This window comes from Rutilus rutilus (assembly GCF_951802725.1).
Source record: "Rutilus rutilus genome assembly, chromosome: 18".
Lineage (NCBI taxonomy): Eukaryota > Metazoa > Chordata > Actinopteri > Cypriniformes > Leuciscidae > Rutilus > Rutilus rutilus.
The window spans coordinates 631966-653806 of NC_140231.1; the positions used below are offsets into that span (position 1 = coordinate 631966).

At 41.1% G+C, this 21841-nt stretch overlaps 3 protein-coding genes across 3 annotated transcripts in view; 2 read left to right on the forward strand and 1 right to left on the reverse strand.

Moving 5' to 3' along the window:
* The window catches only part of slc22a5 (solute carrier family 22 member 5), a 32659-nt gene extending 26648 nt beyond the window's left edge, over positions 1 to 6011 (forward strand). The window contains exons 9-10 of the mRNA XM_084386796.1: positions 5403 to 5538; positions 5621 to 6011. Coding sequence (XP_084242922.1) covers positions 5403 to 5538; positions 5621 to 5702 — 218 coding nt within the window. The 3' untranslated portion in view covers positions 5703 to 6011. The remainder of the gene's footprint in view (positions 1 to 5402; positions 5539 to 5620) is intronic.
* A 5422-nt stretch (positions 6012 to 11433) lies between these two features.
* Positions 11434 to 13943, forward strand: LOC311276842 (uncharacterized protein). The gene is made up of 2 exons (XM_084386795.1): positions 11434 to 11796; positions 12049 to 13943. The coding sequence occupies exons 1-2, from the start codon at positions 11506 to 11508 to the stop codon at positions 13546 to 13548; spliced, it is 1791 nt and encodes a 596-aa protein (XP_084242921.1). The 5' UTR covers positions 11434 to 11505; the 3' UTR covers positions 13549 to 13943.
* A 2918-nt stretch (positions 13944 to 16861) lies between these two features.
* Positions 16862 to 21841, reverse strand: part of sar1b (secretion associated, Ras related GTPase 1B) — a 31999-nt gene continuing 27019 nt past the window's right edge. The window contains exons 6-7 of the mRNA XM_084386812.1: positions 19777 to 19908; positions 16862 to 17890 (exon numbers count right to left, since the gene is read on the reverse strand). Of these exons, the coding sequence (XP_084242938.1) occupies positions 17774 to 17890; positions 19777 to 19908 (249 nt within the window). The 3' untranslated portion in view covers positions 16862 to 17773. The remainder of the gene's footprint in view (positions 17891 to 19776; positions 19909 to 21841) is intronic.

Genomic DNA, 21841 nt, shown 5'->3' on the forward strand with positions numbered 1-21841 from the left:
AATAAGTGCCACTTTAATTTACAGCCAGCAGGAGTTACACTTACCCTGTAACTACACAGAACAAGGGGATAACAAGCTCCACTTTAATTTACAGCCAGCAGGAGTTACACTTACCCTGTAACTACACAACAAGGGGGTAATAAGCGCCACTTTAATTTACAGCCAGCAGGAGTTACACTTACCCTGTAACTACACAGAACAAGGGGATAACAAGTTCCACTTTAATTTACAGCCCGCAGGAGTTACACTTACCCTGTAACTACACAACAAGGGGGTAACATGCGCCACTTTAATTTACAGCCCACAGGAGTTACACTTACCCTGTAACTACACAGAACAAGGGGGTAACAAGCTCCACTTTAATTTACAGCCCGCAGGAGTTACACTTACCCTGTAACTACACAGAACAAGGGGATAACAAGCGCCACTTTAATTTACAGCCCGCAGGAGTTACACTTACCCTCTAACTACACAGAACAAGGGGATAACAAGCGCCACTTTAATTTACAGCCCGCAGGAGTTACTCTTACCCTGTAACTACACAGAACAAGGGGGTAACAAGCTCCACTTTAATTTACAGCCCGCAGGAGTTACTCTTACCCTGTAACTACACAGAACAAGGGGGTAACAAGCTCCACTTTAATTTACAGCCCGCAGGAGTAACACTTACCCTGTAACTACACAGAACAAGGGGATAACAAGCTCAACAAGCTCCACTTTAATTTAGAGCCCGCAGGAGTAACACTTACCCTGTAACTACACAGAACAAGGGGATAACAAGCGCCACTTTAATTTACAGCCCGCAGGAGTTACACTTACCCTCTAACTACACAGAACAAGGGGATAACAAGCGCCACTTTAATTTACAGCCCGCAGGAGTTACTCTTACCCTGTAACTACACAGAACAAGGGGGTAACAAGCTCCACTTTAATTTACAGCCCGCAGGAGTTACTCTTACCCTGTAACTACACAGAACAAGGGGGTAACAAGCTCCACTTTAATTTACAGCCCGCAGGAGTTACTCTTACCCTGTAACTACACAGAACAAGGGGGTAACAAGCGCCACTTTAATTTACAGCCCGCAGGAGTTACACTTACCCTCTAACTACACAGAACAAGGGGATAACAAGCGCCACTTTAATTTACAGCCCGCAGGAGTTACTCTTACCCTGTAACTACACAGAACAAGGGGGTAACAAGCGCCACTTTAATTTACAGCCCGCAGGAGTTACACTTACCCTGTAACTACACAGAACAAGGGGATAACAAGCGCCACTTTAATTTACAGCCCGCAGGAGTTACTCTTACCCTGTAACTACACAGAACAAGGGGGTAACAAGCGCCACTTTAATTTACAGCCCGCAGGAGTTACACTTACCCTGTAACTACACAGAACAAGGGGATAACAAGCGCCACTTTAATTTACAGCCCGCAGGAGTTACACTTACCCTGTAACTACACAGAACAAGGGGATAACAAGCGCCACTTTAATTTACAGCCCGCAGGAGTTACACTTACCCTGTAACTACACAGAACAAGGGGATAACAAGCGCCACTTTAATTTACAGCCCGCAGGAGTTACACTTACCCTGTAACTACACAGAACAAGGGGATAACAAGCGCCACTTTAATTTACAGCCCGCAGGAGTTACACTTACCCTGTAACTACACAGAATAAGGGGGTAACAAGCACCACTTTAATTTAGAGCCCACAGGAGTAACACTTACCCTGTAACTACACAGAACAAGGGGGTAACAAGCTCCACTTTAATTTAGAGCCCGCAGGAGTAACACTTACCCTGTAACTACACAGAACAAGGGGGTAACAAGCTCCACTTTAATTTACAGCCCGCAGGAGTAACACTTACCCTGTAACTACACAGAACAAGGGGGTAACAAGCTCCACTTTAATTTAGAGCCCGCAGGAGTAACACTTACCCTGTAACTACACAGAACAAGGGGGTAACAAGCTCCACTTTAATTTAGAGCCCGCAGGAGTAACACTTACCCTGTAACTACACAGAACAAGGGGGTAACAAGCGCCACTTTAATTTACAGCCCGCAGGAGTTACACTTACCCTGTAACTACACAGAACAAGGGGGTAACAAGCTCCACTTTAATTTACAGCCCGCAGGAGTTACACTTACCCTGTAACTACACAGAACAAGGGGATAACAAGCTCCACTTTAATTTACAGCCCGCAGGAGTAACACTTACCCTGTAACTACACAGAACAAGGGGGTAACAAGCTCCACTTTAATTTAGAGCCCGCAGGAGTTACACTTACCCTGTAACTACACAGAACAAGGGGGTAACAAGCGCCACTTTAATTTACAGCCCGCAGGAGTAACACTTACCCTGTAACTACACAGAACAAGGGGGTAACAAGCGCCACTTTAATTTACAGCCCACAGGAGTTACACTTACCCTGTAACTACACAGAACAAGGGGATAACAAGCTCCACTTTAATTTACAGCCAGCAGGAGTTACACTTACCCTGTAACTACACAACAAGGGGGTAATAAGCGCCACTTTAATTTACAGCCAGCAGGAGTTACACTTACCCTGTAACTACACAGAACAAGGGGATAACAAGTTCCACTTTAATTTACAGCCCGCAGGAGTTACACTTACCCTGTAACTACACAACAAGGGGGTAACATGCGCCACTTTAATTTACAGCCCGCAGGAGTTACACTTACCCTGTAACTACACAGAACAAGGGGGTAACAAGCTCCACTTTAATTTACAGCCCGCAGGAGTTACACTTACCCTGTAACTACACAGAACAAGGGGATAACAAGCTCCACTTTAATTTAGAGCCCGCAGGAGTAACACTTACCCTGTAACTACACAGAACAAGGGGATAACAAGCTCCACTTTAATTTAGAGCCCGCAGGAGTAACACTTACCCTGTAACTACACAGAACAAGGGGATAACAAGCTCCACTTTAATTTAGAGCCCGCAGGAGTAACACTTACCCTGTAACTACACAGAACAAGGGGGTAACAAGCTCCACTTTAATTTACAGCCCGCAGGAGTTACACTTACCCTGTAACTACACAGAACAAGGGGATAACAAGCTCCACTTTAATTTACAGCCCGCAGGAGTTACACTTACCCTGTAACTACACAGAACAAGGGGATAACAAGCTCCACTTTAATTTACAGCCCGCAGGAGTTACACTTACCCTGTAACTACACAGAACAAGGGGGTAACAAGCTCCACTTTAATTTACAGCCCGCAGGAGTTACACTTACCCTGTAACTACACAGAACAAGGGGATAACAAGCGCCACTTTAATTTAGAGCCTGCAGGAGTTACACTTACCCTGTAACTACACAGAACAAGGGGGTAACAAGCTCCACTTTAATTTACAGCCCGCAGGAGTTACACTTACCCTGTAACTACACAGAACAAGGGGATAACAAGCTCCACTTTAATTTACAGCCCGCAGGAGTTACACTTACCCTGTAACTACACAGAACAAGGGGGTAATAAGTGCCACTTTAATTTACAGCCAGCAGGAGTTACACTTACCCTGTAACTACACAGAACAAGGGGATAACAAGCGCCACTTTAATTTACAGCCAGCAGGAGTTACACTTACCCTGTAACTACACAACAAGGGGGTAATAAGTGCCACTTTAATTTACAGCCAGCAGGAGTTACACTTACCCTGTAACTACACAGAACAAGGGGATAACAAGCTCCACTTTAATTTACAGCCAGCAGGAGTTACACTTACCCTGTAACTACACAACAAGGGGGTAATAAGCGCCACTTTAATTTACAGCCAGCAGGAGTTACACTTACCCTGTAACTACACAGAACAAGGGGGTAACAAGCGCCACTTTAATTTACAGCCCGCAGGAGTTACTCTTACCCTGTAACTACACAGAACAAGGGGATAACAAGCTCCACTTTAATTTACAGCCCGCAGGAGTTACACTTACCCTGTAACTACACAACAAGGGGGTAACATGCGCCACTTTAATTTACAGCCCGCAGGAGTTACTCTTACCCTGTAACTACACACAATAAGGGGGTAATAAGCGCCACTTTAATTTACAGCCCGCAGGAGTTACACTTACCCTGTAAATTCACAGTTGAAACGGGTAACAAACACTACTTACTATGTAACAATACGAAACAACACTATTTGCACAGTAATTACAGAGAAAGGTACTCTTATTAAAAAAAAAATAAAATAAAAAAAACGTTTAATTACACAGTATATTTGCCCTGACATTTAAGTGTCATTGCAATACAATGTGATAAGGTAAGTACTAAGTACTACATGGTACGTTCTAAATTAAAGTCATAGCAGAAAAAAAACATTTTGGGCTAAACGTTAAGTAGTTTAGTAAGAAAAGCCAATAAATAACATTGCCAATGTTTTTCGAAATCAGCTGTTTATAAAATTGTTTCAGATTAAATTTTTATCATACTGGGCTTACATACAGCCATATATATATATATTTAATTTACAACCCACAGATGTCAAAATTACCCTTTAACTACATTGCACAAGAATATATTTTTCCAGAAATGTGATAAAAACGTTTATATACAACAGACGTACAATTTTTGCCTGGAATATATTAACAGAATAGGTACCTGTTAGTTTTAAAATAATTACATTATAAATAATTTGCTTGTATATCTGTTTGTTACCCCTTTATTACCCAAAACTTAACATATTGTTCCCTTATACCTACACGGAAGTACACTATAATTACAGAAACGTACACCGTAGTTTCGGTTTACTTACGCAGTTGTTTGCGGGTCGTAATATAAAGTGTTACCGTTTTCTTCAGTATTTAAAATGCTTTCCTTCTCTTTCTGATTGCTTCTCATTCCAGTATGGAACTATTTTCTCCACCCTCTTTCCTTTAGGAAGACATTCTTTTGCATCATTCTCTATCACTGAAACTAGTTCTTTATTTATCGTTTCAATATCTTTCCCTTCGTTAATCTTGATCATTTTCATTCCATCCTCACTCATTATTTTGTATTAGCTTTCTCAAACTTCCATTTTCCTATATTTCCTTGTTTTTCCCTCCTTCCCATCTCAGTATTTACAATTTTACTTATTATAGGGAAATAAATCCTTCCCAATTTATTATTCCTCCTAATGTATTTGAAACACTTGTTAGATCTATCGCTTCACGTCTACTCTTGTGAAGTTTCCATCATTTAAGCACACAAGTCTCGGGAGGATTCATAAAAAGTGATCAAACTTGAATCAAAGTCTGAATGGGTCTGTTTACCACTCCTGAAATATTTCTGAAAGAACATCAGCATTTTACTCATATTCCTGGGTAAATCCAGAGCTGGTGTCAGGAACAGCTTTAAGAGAGTTGTTATGACGTTGAGTTCTCTCGGTTCATAAAGGCACGTTCAGCAAGTATCTGCCCTACCTCCTGATGGGAAGCCTGACCATCGCCTCCTCCGTGACTAACCTGTTCCTGCCCGAGACCTTCCAGAAAGTGCTGCCCGAGACACTGGAGCAGATGCAGAGATGCAGAAGGTACGTCTCCCATCACTCCAAACATCAATACACACGTTTCTCATCTTTCACTCCTCATTAAATATGAGCTGTCTGTGATCAGTTTCATGAGAAGAGATAAACACAGCTTGGAGGACGGCAGAGGAACAGTCATCATGAACCAACACAAGCAAACCAAGGAGTGAGGATGATTCAGAAGATCCTACAGTCGCCCTCGTCTTCACGAAGGAACTCAATGGCTTCACATTATTTATGTGATTAAAATATTCATTTTAACATTGTATGAGTTTATTTTGTATTGTATTAACACTGTATGTGTTTTTTCTCTCAGTGGTCTTAGCACTGGAATTTCTGTCTTTGTATTTAAAAAAAAAAGACAATAAAGGTTGTTTTGATAATGAAATCACATCAAGATCGAGCTCAGAAAAGGTAGTGGATGTACATATTGAAAGTGGATGTGTGAAATGCATCAATAAAAGCAGCATTATACAGATAGCTCCAGGCCTTGACAGTGACTGGCCGAGTTTGAAGACATTGTAAAATACTCTATAAACACACAGCTGTCTGTCCTCTCGTGGCATCAGTATTACACGGAGAGCCTAACAATACTCACTTCATGTTCTGAGAGCGCTGTAAACCGTCATTGGGCTTATTGTGTAATTTAAGAGCATGTAAAATATATACATATGTTCTGTGGAAATGTCTATAAGCACATTTGAATTGACACGCATAAGGACGCGCTGGGTTACGCACAACAAGACACACACTAATAAAAATTAAGAATAAAATATTAGGTTTAGTTATAATAATAATTTACAGATAATGAACATTTACAGTTTTATCTATATGGCAGTTTGCTTAAGCCACATTTATGGTACATGAACTTCATCATTGCCTCTGAGTGTCAGTGTCAGGGCACGAGCATTCGGGACAGATCAATAAAACATGATTAAATGACACAATAAAGAAGTCCATTCATGTATTCAAAAGAAAATGTTACACACAGAAGCAAGTGTGGCCCTTAATCTTACAATGCCTATAATAGACCCACAACTGTTCCCATCTTCGTGTGATCCAGAGCAGAGTCCATTATTTCTCCAGAATCCTTCAGTCTTCCTGAACCTCACATCCATATACCTCCTCAGTAAAAAGTGGAAGACTTTCAATAATTTACAAAGATAGTGTTGTCTCAACAATCTTACGTTTATGAATTTAGCTATGAATACAGGATTCTAATACTATTTGATATACATACACCACAAGATGAAGTGTTGAGGACTCCAGGACAGGGGAAACACTGCACTGAACATAATAGTGAAACGCTGCAAGCTTGTGTAGTTCTTCCCCTTTAGGATCAAACTAGGAACAGATGGGGAAGTGAAACAACACAAAACACTGGTGGGCCTCAATACCAGGGAAAGTAAAAGTCCTAAAAGTTTCTTAGAGTTCCACAAAAACTTGCATCACAAGTGTATTGTGATTGTCAAAAGAATTGGTAACTAAAAACAATTTGATTAAGTTTAGTGACAACTTGTTACAATGTTTGCATGGCACAATGACTGGTATGCTTCTGTTTTTATTATTGCTTGACACAAATTTCACGATTTCAATTCAATTCTTGTGATTTGGATCCGATCTTGATTCAATATCGATTAATTTCAATAAATATTAGGTACAGATACATGTTAATTTTTCTGAAGAACAAAAATCTCTCACCTAATGCTGTAAACACACAGAGAGCCCTGTCAGCTGGTATTATTACTAAAGGTTAAAAATAACAACTCAGCTGTAATACAATATGGTTTGTATTATAATAACGTTATAATATTTTAACGATATGTAAAAATATAATAAATATGTAATATAGAGCACATATTTAACAAAATACTCCTCTAATTTTTCTAGCCAACAACAGTAACTTGTTATACATCAAGTTATACATGGTCATTTAATGGCTTTCCTGAGGGAAAATGTAACGTTATGTGAAATAGGCCTATTGATCTCCAGCTGTTTTATTGACCTCTTTCCGCCATTGTCACCTCGGCGCCCTGTAACGGCGAACCGGCAAAAATACACAAAAAAAAATATTACAATTTAAAATAATGGTTTTCTATTTGAATATACTTTAAAATATAATTTATTCCTGTGATCAAAAGCTGAATTTTCAGCATCATTACTCCAGTCTTCAGTGTCACACCCTTCAGAAATCACTCTAATATTATTTATTATCAATGTTGGAAACAGTTGTGTTAATGTTTTTTTTTAATGTTTTTTTGGAACCTGTGGTAATTTTTTCAGGATTCATTGATGAATAAAAAGTAAAAAAGAACAGCGTTTAATTAAAGTAGAAAGTCTTTACTATCCCTTTTTATCAATATAACACATCCTTGCTGAATAAAACTATTCATTTATTTAAAAAATAAGAAAAGAAAGAAAATTACTGACCACAAACTTTTGAACAATAGTGTATATTGGTACAAAAGATTTCTATTTTAAATAAATGCTGTTCTTTTTAAATTTTTTACACTCTGAATCCTGAAAAAGTGTCAAAGGTTATAAGTATATTGAAATAGAAAACTGCACCTAAAGAAAGTCATTTGTACATTACATACTTAAAGTTTGTACATACTATAAGTTAAATATAAAGACAAATAAAAACAATAACCTTTACACCAAGCAAACACACATGTCAGACTCGATAGCAGAGTACCATGATCAACTTTGATTAAACAGTCTTAAAGCAGATGGACGAAAACACTTTCTGTATCTCTCTTTTGAGCAAAGTGGATAATTCTATTGCTAAATGAGCTACATTTACCATATCCCAGACCTAATCGCAATGTAACTTGAGATTGAGTACGTTTTTCCGTTAGCGTTCATAACAGATGCGTAAAACGATTGCAGCATCTGATTCAGGTTTTCTTCCTATCTATAACTATCAAAGTCTGCCGACATATTCTTTTGGACCAGTCTTTAAACACTGCCAGAGCCCATACCGTACTCCGTTTAGTGTTTACTTCGTGCCTGTCGTCTTCAATTTTGTCGATTTCTCTTCTTCAATTTTGTCGATTTCTCTGTCATCCAGCTCTTTGTGTCTTTTACCCTCTCTTGCATCTTTTGCGTTGTTTTTTGTTCTCTTTTCCGTTTCTTTACTGGGGACAAAACAGCCATTAACCACGATTCAAAAGTTTCGTTCTCTCCATAAATATTGAAATTAATATTAAAATTTTCCATGTTCTGACTTTTTTGCCACAGCTGATCCGCACTTCTTCCAGCGGATTGATAGCTGTCCTCCAGAGTGAACAGAACTGTGTCCATGGCAACACTCTGTTTTTCATGGCAACGGTGTGTTATAGTTCGCAGCGTCTGTTATCAAGAAATAACACACCGCATTCTACATTAGAATTCAGCAAAGCCATGTAATAAGTAGAGATACAATACACTGTATGTCTATGTTAAAGAAATGACTCTTTAAAATACTAATTATTTCTGCGGTAGAAGACGTTGTGGCACCTATTGTCACAGTGTCTGGTTTGTGTTTCCCCAGGTGTCCACTAGAGGTCTCTTCCCCATACTGTCACCATTACTTCTGGAACTGCATTTCCCACAATCCCTGTCTGGACTCATCACTGTTCATTGCACTCAGCTGTTCCCTATCACATTGTTAGTTTCTGTGTATATATACCCTGTCTGGTTAGTGTTTGTCACAGAGTCGTTGTTTGATGTCACTTACACTTCTGAAGTTTGTTTCTCGCCTGTTTGTTTCTTGTTTCTTGTTTCTTGTTTCTTGTTTCTTTATTTATTGGACTGCTAATATGGATTTTGAACCCTGCATGGATGACTACGAATTGGATTGCCCTAACAATAAATATACTGCTTATGGATCTACCTGTTTTCCCGTGTGTTCCTGTGACACCTATAGGCTGCTATGAAGCGGGCCTTGGGTTTTCTATAGCCCCAGAGCCCAACGTCTCCATAAGGTGGGTCTGGGAACAGGGACCGCCCAGAACAGAGTTAATGAGGCATGCTGTGTGATGGATTTATCCCCTGTGCTACAAACTCCCTAATTCACTTGTTGTGTCTTCATTGATGGCATGATGAGCCCCACACGGCAAACAGATCACCCGAGATTATAACAGGAGCAGGGTTCCCACGGGTCCTTGAAAGTTTGTGAATCCGAGAAAAAAGGCCCTGGAAAGTTCTTGAAAATAAACATACACAGATACAGGCCCTTGAAAGTGCTTGAATTTATTTTGTGCAAGAAGTTTTAGAAAAAAAAAATCCATATTATTCCCTCCGGTCCGCTAATTTGTTATTTTGCCAACACTTCATGGCCTATGCATACTAATTTGCATCACGTTAAGTGTTTCCCTTGTGAGGTACTTTGTGTTAAATGTTGTCATGACGTTCCATGCAAACAAAACTACTACGAGGAACCTCAACATTGCAAACATAGGCTGGCTACATGAGCCGAAGCTCTTTTCAATAAAATCCATGCAAAGTTTATATCAGATCATTTTAGAATACAGTATTGGATGTACCGAATATTCTTCAGTTTTATGCAAAACAGAAATACGACAAATAGAATATCAGATCTGTCATATGGCCTGTTGTGGCAAACAATTTTACATCACTGAATAAGAGACAAACAGGTATCAATTGTCTTTAACAATTATTTATTCCCTTGCAAGGAAAGGTCAGCAGTCATACAGTCATTACACAGTGCCTGCAGAGTGTGACAACGAGTGGGGGGTATCCTTCATTCTTTATAGTTGTTCCTCCCCCAAGGTTGTTTTCCCGAGGCTACATCAAGATACATCTTAGCCATAACTAACATATTGTTTAGATTTGTCTATTATACTTAATCATATTACACCCTTGAATGGAGACTTTCTGTCTCGGTCTTACATTCAGTGACATTAACTTTTGTCCGGTCATATACAATGACATACACATACATATATTAATAAGAATATGTATCAACAATTCATCTGATTATCATCATATTTCTAAGATTCTATGAATATAAGAAAATGCAAACATATAGAACATATTACATTTCTTCCACAGGCCACAATTAAATGCAAAAAGCTTTTTTGCATAGTTGTGTTTGACACATGAAAACTGTAACAATGTATCTTACAAGGTAACACAATGTAACCTTGCTCTCACTTGATATGTGTTCCCACATTAAGTCCTTGAGTTTGAGGGTATTGGACCTGGAAAGTCCTTGAGAGGTCCTTGAATTTGAAGTTAACCGAGGTGTGGGAACCCTGCAGAGAGACTTGTCCTGATTAATGACAATGTATTCCCATTCATTTAGTTGAATTATATGATATTGTTGATGCAGTGATTTACTATTAGATTGTGATAAATGTAATCTTTAGTTGTAGTGCATAAATGAGCTGGGTCAGATAATATTCATTGCTTCAGGTGATTTTCTCTGATTTACAATCTGTTGAGCTTTCACTGGTGAGATTAAATTATTTGGGATGTGTGTCTGTGACCTCATGTTGGGCAGGAGATCGCTTGTGCAAAAATGGATCCAAAGCATTGAGTGTCACCATGAAGACAAGACAAGAACAGAGTTTAAAGCGCTCTCTGATGACTCCAGGCTTTACATTTCCAGCTTCTCGCTCACTACTGCGACAAACCCTGAACGATCACAGAGAGGCAAAACAGGGAGTATCTGACTTTCCAAACACCTGCTCCTCGCTCCAGACGCAGAAGTGAAACGGAATAGAAAACTGAAGTGGAAATCGCAAGCACTGCATTTCTATTACTGAGAAGGATTTGAAAGTGTTTGGGTTACAGTAAATCAGTGTTTCTGTTCATGCTCTAAAATTAGTCCCATAAGCATGATGAAGCGCAGGTCCCATCATATTCCTCATCTCTTCACTTCCCACCCACCACCTCATCTCTGACTGAGACTGTACTTAAAGCAGCTGTGCTTCTGGTGTCTCCATAACACGAGACCGGCGTCACACCATGTTTGCTCTGGGTCTGCTCACCTGTGCTGTGCTGACAGCATTCAGTGCTCACGCAGAAGTGGTCCATGACTTTAATAGATGTAAGAACTTTTTCTACAAAAACAAAGAGCCAGGAGGATTGGATCAGAATGCCAAGACAATCTGTCAGGTGTATGGTCAATCCACACGCTATTATTACGCTACGCTGTACTCAACAGAACACAGGATTCCCCTCTACAGTGCCTACGTGTTAGATCGTAGATGCTTGAGCGACAGAGGAAGGACAGACAGCTGGCACGTCGAGCCACAGGTGAGTATGTGCTTCTCTGTCTCTAACAAAACACTTTATTAGCAGTTTAAGCTCTGCAATCCATAAGAAGCAGTTCTGTTCATCTAATTATTGGTCTTCATTCTGTTTTACCATTGCTAATACGGTAATTGTACAGTAAACATTGTAAATGTTCACTAAAAGAGACGAAGTAGGGAGAATGAACAGAACTTTTTTCCACAAGAGAAGTGGTCAACATCAAACTCACCATCTAACATATTATTTATTCTGTAGATTTCAGGGTACCCACATAGAAATATGGTCCGTGAGGGAGACTTGAGAAACCTTGGACTAAATGAAGATGTTATTAAAAGAAGTCAAGCCATGAGTAGTGACTACAAGCGTACCGGATATGACCGTGGACACCTGAACCCCAGCAGCTTCAACTGCGGTGATGGCCGTAGGGCAACATTCACACTGACCAATGCCGCACCGATGGACCCGAGTTTCAACCGTGGCCACTGGAAAAACAGGGAGAAGACTTTGAGGAGTGATTTACTAAACCAGCTCAGCAGTGATGGTGGTTTAGCAACAGCCTACATTGTCACAGGTACGGTACCTAACGCAAATCTACGAATACCACAGAAGGAAGTCTCTGAAGAGCCTGGAAGGGTGACGGTGCCCTCTCACGTCTGGACGGCTGTCTGTTATAAACACGCCACTGATAACAGTAAGTCTTTCTCCTTTGGCTATATTGGGGAAAACCAGCCAGAAGAGTCTGGCATAAACCTGGTGAGTGTCTCATACCTGGAGTATCAGCTCAGCAGACTCTACAGTCAGCGCTCAGGAACTCAACGGACAGTTTCTATTTTTGCGGATGCTTGTTTTGGTGACGATGATAAATTAGACAAGGTTAAGGTAGGGTTCAAAGGTAAACTCCAAATGAGCACAGCTGTGCTGATCATGTATAGTGCCGTGAAAAGGGCCATCGGCAGTGACAGCCTATCCTCTGAAAAGAAAGTCAAGCTGAAAGAGATGACAGTAAAATTAGCCTTTGACAACATGGACCCTTACTATATTATGGCTGAGGATCTGAAGGTTTCTGCTGGAATTACTTGTCTTATAACTCATCTCAAACCAGTAGTAAGGACATATGTGTATGATGAGCTCAGAAAGAGGGAGGTATCCGAGGGGTCGGATGCTGTTGAATGCCTGTTGGTCCCAGAGAAGCAGAAGATTGCGGCTGATGGGTCGCAGTGCCCGAGTGTCTCAGAGTCCAGATACAGCTGTCGGTGCACCTCAGGAGGCAAGCCCTGCTGCTCCTCTCCTTGCCTTTACCAGCACGATCTCAAGAGCTACTGGTGTTACTCAGGCCAGACGCTGATAGCGTGCTCACCGCGGTACTCACTCGTCACGGTTAAAGGAAAGAGATGTTTGGATGATCACCCCTGCGCCACATACGGCTACGACTACTACTGGTGTAAGACTGATCATGGTTACATTATAGATGGCTGGGATCACTGCAGTCCTCCGCTCTGGAACAGTAAAGCTAAAAACGGGAAGTACTGTCGCAGCAACCATGCCTGTGCCAAATATGATGAAGATTATATGTGGTGCTACACAGATGATAAAGGCAGTTATGACAAGTGCTGTACTTCTGATGACTGCTACTCTGCTGTGAACGGCAAAACCTGCAGGTCTGATCACAAGTGTGGATACCATGGCAAAAGATACCTGTGGTGCTACACGGATAACAGAAGTAACTGGGATTACTGTTGCACAGATTGTGCATAGATGGTTTACAATGTATAGTATACTGTAAGAAATAAATCCGTAAAATAACAGAAAAAGTACTGGCCTCTCATTACCGGGACATTATCCATTAATTTACGGACATTTCTGTTAACTATAAAACACAATGCAATGCAGTTTAAAATTCAAAGCACAGGTAAAACACCTGTAGAAAAACAAAAAACCGGAATATTCCATCAAATTAATACAGTACATACCCTATGATTAACTAAAGCAGGACTTAGCAAAGTTGATTGTGATTGTACTTGGAGCTCTTACTAACCTACAAGCTTTCTAACATAAAATAAAGACTCTTATCTGTTATCTGTAATTAACAGCTGATTAAATGTAATTTTTTTGTATACAAAATCAAAAATCTCAATAAAAATATGAATGAATCAATTATATATGTGCAAATTCTTACACAAAGGAGTACTTTGTATTCAGTTAAAACAAGTCTCTGACATTAGTAGACTCTCTTAAACACAAGCTATCAGAACAGTGATGTGATCTTCATGAAGAGTAAACTGTGTCCACGCTCACAGATATAAACTCCAGATTACATTACAAGGATGCTTGTCTTCATCCGCTCACACTCCTCAGCTGATGCCTGCTGTCTGCTATGAACATCTGTGAACTTTAAACATCTCTCTGTTTGGAAATTGGAAAAACATCTTCCAAATTATATTCTGGCACTGAACAGAGAGTCGTAAACTAGAGCCTACATTTAAAGATCAGCAAACAAAATAGCAACACTTTTATGAGAATGAGCAAACAACAGGATAAATCATTCAAACTGTATAAACAATGGGAAAAAGAAAAAGCAATACAAGTTGACGCATCTGTATAGAGGCAAGTTGGGCAGAACAGGGGGATGTGATGGAGACACACACACAAGAGCTTTTAAGCAAGTGTTACGGTCCATGAACCTCAGTGCACTGATGAGTCCAACGCATGTAAACACTGAGAAGATGCATGTTTATGACTTCACCATAATCTATTACAGACATAAAAGTGGCAGCAACTTCAAACCTTTCACCAGTTGCTGAACATGAGGGACAGAGGAGAGAGCGTCATCAATTAGACTCAATCTCCGAACCTTGGGAAGTAGTGATTGAAGAAATATTAAGGATTTTGTATAGAAAACAACATAAGTTTTGTTTTATCAGCATTTAAAACTAGTTTTAGTTCAAATAAGTTGCCTTGAACAATATTAAAAGCAAGTTAAAGTGGCCAGACTGGGTGTGGATGCTGAACTATATATACCTGTATCATCAGCGTAACAGTGAACGTGCGTTATGAACATTCTGATCAGTATACAAACCTGTGGCACACCTTTATAAACCCTTCTGCCTGTACACACTGAGTTCGGTTTGAGAGATCGTTATTGCACCAACCACTGGCATGTTTAGATAATCCAAATACTGATTAGATTAGATTAGATTAGATATCTTTATTTGTCATTGTACAATTTCACATACAACGAAATTTTTAGACTCTCCAGCGTATACAGGTAAGAGTAGTTAAATACTGCAATCACGGCCGTATTGCTCATAAAGAAATGAAGTGCTCGTAGTGCTTCACATAAGTTATCTTGAGTGTCAGGAGTGTGTTGTTGTGATGATGATGGTTTGGGGATGTATTTTCAGTTCATGGTTCATTATCGTGATAGCTTTGGGACAGAAGCTGTTCATGAGTCTCGTTGTGTGTGATTAGATAGACCTGTAGTTGATAGACCGGATGGCAGTAGTGATGGGCTTAGCTTCCAAAGAAAGACGGCTGACACTGTGTACATTCTGTGAGATCCCACCCTGTATGGGCGGGCTGAACACATGCGGAACAGCTCCATCTACTGCCTGTAGTCTTTAGCCTCTGGCCAGAAAATCCTCCGATGACGCAAAATGACGATTTTTGCGTCATCTGAGGATTTTTTACAGACAAAAAATACATAAATCTCTTGTCTCAGGAAGATATGAGGGTTGAAAGCATGGTAATTCGAAAATACTACAGGTTTTCTACTAATACAAAGCTTAATGCTAAATCCTGAAGTATCCCTTTAAGGCTGCTGTAGTTGTACTATGTTGTTGTTTCCTAAAACCACATTGAAAACCAGACAGTGTATTATTAACAGATGGAAAGTCCTTCAATTGATTGCTGACAAAAGTTTCAAGGACTTTAGCCAGAACTGACAGCTTGGACCTGGGCCGGTAATTATTTCTGTGTGTGGGATCTCCACCTTTAAACAGGGGAAGAGCAAAGAACCATTTCCATATAAGTGACAATAGAAAGATTGAGAATATGAGTCAGAGGTGGTGCAATAATGTGGGCTGTAACTTTATAATAAGTAATCAGGACCTGCTGGTTTAGCGGCATCTACAGGTGTAAGAGCTCTGCACACCTCAGAGATTACAGCTGATGAGGAGTGAAGCGCTTGGCTAGACACACAGCTCTCTGACTGAGCCATCGAAGAGTTCACTGGAGCACCACTGGGGGAATCACATAACCAGAAGATATGAAGAGTTCACTGGAGCACCACTGAGGGAATCACACACATAACCAGAAGATATGAAGAGTTCACTGGAGCACCACTGAGGGAATCACACACATAACCAGAAGATATGAAGAGTTCACTGGAGCACCACTGAGGGAATCACACACATAACCAGAAGATATGAAGAGTTCACTGGAGCACCACTGAGGGAATCACACACATAACCAGAAGATATGAAGAGTTCACTGGAGCACCACTGAGGGAATCACACACATAACCAGAAGATATGAAGAGTTCACTGAAACTTCATCAGTGATTGTATCAGAGTCCTTCATAATACATGATGGAAGTTCTGTACCTTTATTATTCTCAGTCAATGATTTGACAGTTAATAGTTGATGAATTATTCAGGTTGCTCGATGTTTGTATAAGGAAATGTTCAGCGTGGCTTTATGGGATCTGATGCTTTCAAAGCTAGCTTAGTTGCTATTGCTAGCGTCTTAATGGAATTGCCTTCCCTACCTTACATACCCTACCTCCAGCATACACACTACTCATACACCCTAACGCTAGCATACTAACTACTTACATACCCACCTCTAGCATACACTACTCATATAGGAAAGATAAACTGAAAGAAAAAGCAAGTATTAAAAGCATCAGTAGTTGATCCTAACAGCAGCACTGAGGTCAGCTGTGATCAGTCATGTGATGCTCGTCTCAGAGATGTATATATTCACTGGTGTGTTACTGCAGGAGAGCCGTGTGTGTGTGTGTGTGTGTGTGTGTGTGTGTGTGTGTGTGTATATAAAGACGACCAAAAACTGACATCCAAATGATTTATTCCATCCAGCAAAAGAAGTGAACTCAACATGTCTGGCTTTAACTGCAAACATTTATTACATGTTCAGATGGAAACAGCTGACCCGTCACAGATGGAGCGGGGGAATGGCAGTGGTGCATGCTGGGACAGCACAGAGTAAACGCATGTGTGTGCCATTCCACCGCGACTCCACACACACACACAGCCCGGGGCATCTGGATGCTTTACACTATGTTATTGGTGTTTCCTTAAAAAAAAACACTAACAGAAATGATTAATAATAACCATGGAACAAGGCATGCATAACGTTTCATCTTATTCAAATTAAGAGCTATTCAAGGACAGCTTTAAAAACCCATATACGGCATTTACATAAATTACATTTGTCCATGTCACCGATTAATAGCTGTCCTCGACGCTTCTGATCAAGGCAAGCTCTGTTAGACGTGTGTGTGTTACTCGACATTAGCATAATCGTGTGTGTTTGAGTGATGTCACACAGCTTCCCCATCTCACATTAACACACAACATCTACGGTCTGTCGGTCAGTGTGGAGCTTCTGGAGGAGGACCCGGGGGAGAACAGACAGATATGCTGAAGACGGCCACATCAGCGGACTGCCGATCAGCAGCCACCACTTCATCTCAAAGCCTCGTCCGACAGGAAGTGGCACGCAGGGGAGGTCAGAGCACTTCCTGTGTGTGCGAGGACACGTGAAGAATCATTTACTGATGAACAGAAGACCGGCGGAGGAAACATCCAATCACAGAGTCTGGAGAGCTGACGTGTTGCTGTGAATCGAGTCCATGTGCAGAATCACTGCAGTTTCTGATTTGGGTAAGAAGGAATGTGAGAAAGCAGTGTGTGTGTGTGTGTGTGTGTGTGTGTGTGTGTGTGTGTGTGTGTGTGTTCCTCTAGTCGATGTACTGTGAGAGCCAGCGGAAGCCCTCTCCGTAACCCTGTCTCTTCAACACACTGCACATGAAGACCTCCAGCGGCCGCGTGTTCAGATCCTTCACTGCGATGGTGCCCTGCGGAGAGACACACACACACACACACACACACACACACACACAAAAATCACCTGTAAATCATACTTCATTGTTTTGTCAAGAAAGCTTTTTTCATTTCATTTCGATAATATTTTTTAATGCAATTTTTTGGGAGATTGTTTTATTTTATTTACCTTTAAATGACTAGATTTGATCAATAAATAATAAATAAATAATACTTTAAGCACATTTCTCACATTCTTTCAACTTAAATTCAAATGAACTCACACTTTCACGCATGACCCTTTTAATTCAGCTCTAGATATCTGACATCGAGTGTTTGAGCTCGTGTGGATCATAATAATATCAGATGATGTTTCCTGACTCTAGATGTTCTTATAGCTCTATATGAGCTGCTCCTCTGGGTTCTCAGATACACATGTACACATTATAAAATCTTTTTTTTTTAAAGTTTTAGCATTTTTAGTTTGAATGTTGAGCATGTTTAGGTTTGTCTGCGTGTACGGAAGCATTCCTCATTCCTCAGGGGTCAGATTGAGCCGAGACAGAAGGACGTGTTGCGAGTTTAAATTTCAACCACAAAACTCCTCGCATCCATTATTGTGTGTGTGTGTGTGTGTGTGTGTGTGTGTGTGTGTATTCGTGGTTCGAGTGCAACAGAAGTCCTCTGATGAACATATATTTCCGGGTGAAATGATCCGAGGGACGGATGAGGATCAGGGAAAGCTGGACACATCGGTGTCTTCTCAGCATCACTCGCTCTGTCCAATCCCAGCACTGCATTACAGCACACAGAGTAAGAGACTGGACAGAGCTGAGGAACAGGCTCAGTAGCGCCACCTCGTGACTAAAGCGGGGGTCACATGTATAGCTCTCATCGAGCCGGACCACTCTCTGACCTACAGTCCTCATCTCGGAACAACAGGAGCTCCGCTAATCCCGTGTGAATGAGGATTTGTTAAAGCTCCTGGGAGTGAAAAGTGCATTATCAATGAAACGTCTTATTTTCATGCTATTCTCAGCACATGTGGTCAATGTTATGCCCAGACACCACACAGACTCTCAGCACACGTGGTCAATGTTATGCCCAGACAGCACACAGACTCTCAGCACACGTGGTCAATGTTATGCCCAGACAGCACACAGACTCTCAGCACATGTGGTCAGTGTTATGCCCAGACACCACACAGACTGCAGTGGCGAGGGATTGTGGGATTGAGATGGTGTCGTGTGTTTGGTCACATGGATGATCCTGCTGAGAGTATTAGAAGAGCCGAGTGCACAGCACTACTATAATCATAACCATACAGTAATATCGCAGGAATCATTTTCAGAAATCTTTTTTTTTTTTCAAGCGAATGAGAGATAAACACTGACAGCCAATCAGAGTCCATCCTGCTTTAACCAGCTCAAGCATTTAAAGCGACAGGCCACACATCTGCAGGAACAGAACAGCCTCAACATGAGCTCCTCGTCTCCATCAGAGTCAGCGTCTCTGAGTCCGTCACGCGCACACACACACACAACTGATACATCGCCAGAGTCAACACACTGGTGAGTGGAGGAGCGCGGATGAGGAGGAGTGTGTGTGTGTGTGTGTGTGTGTAGGTGAGTGAGAGTGAGTGAGTGTGTGAGTGAGTTTGTGTGTGTGAGAGTGAGTGAGTGAGTGAGAGTGTGTGTGAGTGTGAGACTGAGAGTGTGTGTGAGCGTGTGAGTGAGTGTGTGTGTGAATGTGTGAGTGAGTGAGTGAGAGAGTGAGTGAGTGTGTGTGTGTGAGAGAGAGTGAGAGTGAGTGAGTGTGTGAGTGAGTTTGTGTGTGTGAGAGTGAGTGTGTGTGTGTGTGTGTGAGTGAGCGAGTGTGTGTGTGTGTGTGTGTGTGTGAGCGAGTGTGTGTGAGACTGTACCTTGCCTGTGGTCTGCCCGTACAGACCGAAGATCTCACGCAGCTTCTCCTCGCTGATGGCCTCGGGCTTGTCGATCTTGTTGCCGAGGATCAGGATGGGCACGTTCCCGATGGTCTCGTCTGTCATGAGTGCCTGTTATTGAGGCCAACACAACACACACACGTGCGTTAAACACAGCAGACCCTCCACACACACCAGCTCAGGACTCAGCGAGCGTGTGTGTGTGTCTGCAGTAATACACTGACAGAGAGAGATCAGATCGTGTCTGAGTCCCAGCTCCACAGCAGAGGATCCTGCACTTCCTGATTCTCCTCATGTTAGTCAGTGTGTGTCCTAACCAGCGCAACGACACTATTCTAGAAACGGTTTCTATTTTTCTGTGACGTCGCGCTGGAACAACAAACACAGAGTGTGGCGATGATGATCTCAGGTGCTGTTTATGTGCTTTATTTAAAGGAGAACTCCGGTCAATTTTAACATTGAGCTCATTTTTTTGTACATTTGGAGTGCTGTCAATACAGAGAACAACGACAAAAATCGGTGTTGCCTACACCGAGTTATTCTATTTTTAAAATTTGCACCCTGTTGACTTCAATGGGGCAAGTAGTAAGCCTGCTTTTAGCCTCTTAACATCCTTTAAGTGTCATTACAAGTGCACAGAAAATGTGAGTGATTCCTTCCGAGTGAACACGGGTGGATCTGACTGCAGTACTGCCCTACTAAGGCAAAAGACCTTAACTCACCAGAGTGTGAAACTGAGAAAAATGACTTTAAAGTTATCTTAATGTCCTGGCAATTGAGTTATAGGTATAATATTGTAATTTTCACATGTTGTAGTGTATACCTTTATTAACCCATCTACAAAAAAATGTTGAACTCAAATTTGACCTTTGACCCTTTTTCGGAAGTTACTGTATTCTGCCTTAGCATTGCCCACAAAATGACAATTGGTCATACCAAGGCAAAAGACCTTAACTTCTATTTTATAGCCAATGTTATGCTTAAAATGTAAGCAATATTAATATAAATTGGACTCACTATGATAAAAATGGCTTTACATGTATCAACAAGAAGTTAAAGTAGTGAGAATAGTTGGAAAAGTATGAATGGTTTTAATTAACATGAATTTCATGAAACAAAGTTGATTAACATCACTAAAGTATAAAAGATGTGGAACATTTAAAGTTTTTTTTTTTGAAAAACTGACTCTAAAACTGAAGAGAGAGAGAGAGTGTGTGTGTGTGTGTGTGTGAGAGAGAGAGAGAGAGAGAGAGAGAGGTGCGGGCGTGATCGAACAGTGGGATCGCGTCCGCGCCTCTCTTTCTCACGCACGCACGCACACGCACACACACACACACACACACTTCAGTTTTAGAGCCGGTAGCAAGTTTTAAAAACTCGTGGTGGATGTAATGGATTTGCCTTCTCGTCGGTTGTTTGACATGGATTTTAACCAAGGTTCAACAAAAGGTAGGTTCTAAATGATTCCTGTTGCTGGTGTATAATGGGTGTGTCATTGCGGCTCCAACCAACCAACTCGCGTAGTTTTCAGTCAGTGGACTGTCATTGGCAGGCGAGAGCTAGCTATGAGAAGCAGTTGTACATGTAGCTTTGTATTACGGGCTGTGAATTAAGATATCATACAAACCTGCTCTATTCAGCGCTTGTTACTGGATAAATTGTTGATTATGGCTCGAAAAGTGTTTGTGTCTAGTTTGTGAAGTAGTATCGCTAGCTTATAAGGCTACCGCTAGCTATTATTGGATGTTAAAGATTCAAAGCCATCTCCACCATCATTTTCCCCCGAGAGTATGCCATTCTTCAAACCTAACAAAAGCAATCACTGAAAAATGTACGTGTGTGTCTGAGGTGATTTAATTGCTACATCCCGTAACTCCAGCGCGGCAATACTTTGATGGTCGGTTAGAACAAGGCAGAGTGCCGTAACTTCACGGCAGCGCACCCGTAACTTCATTCGAGTGTTCAGGAGCAGCGAGAAACGAAGGCATAAAGCCGTAACTGACGTTACGGGCTTCTACCATAGTTCCCCCTTGGCTTTTTGAAG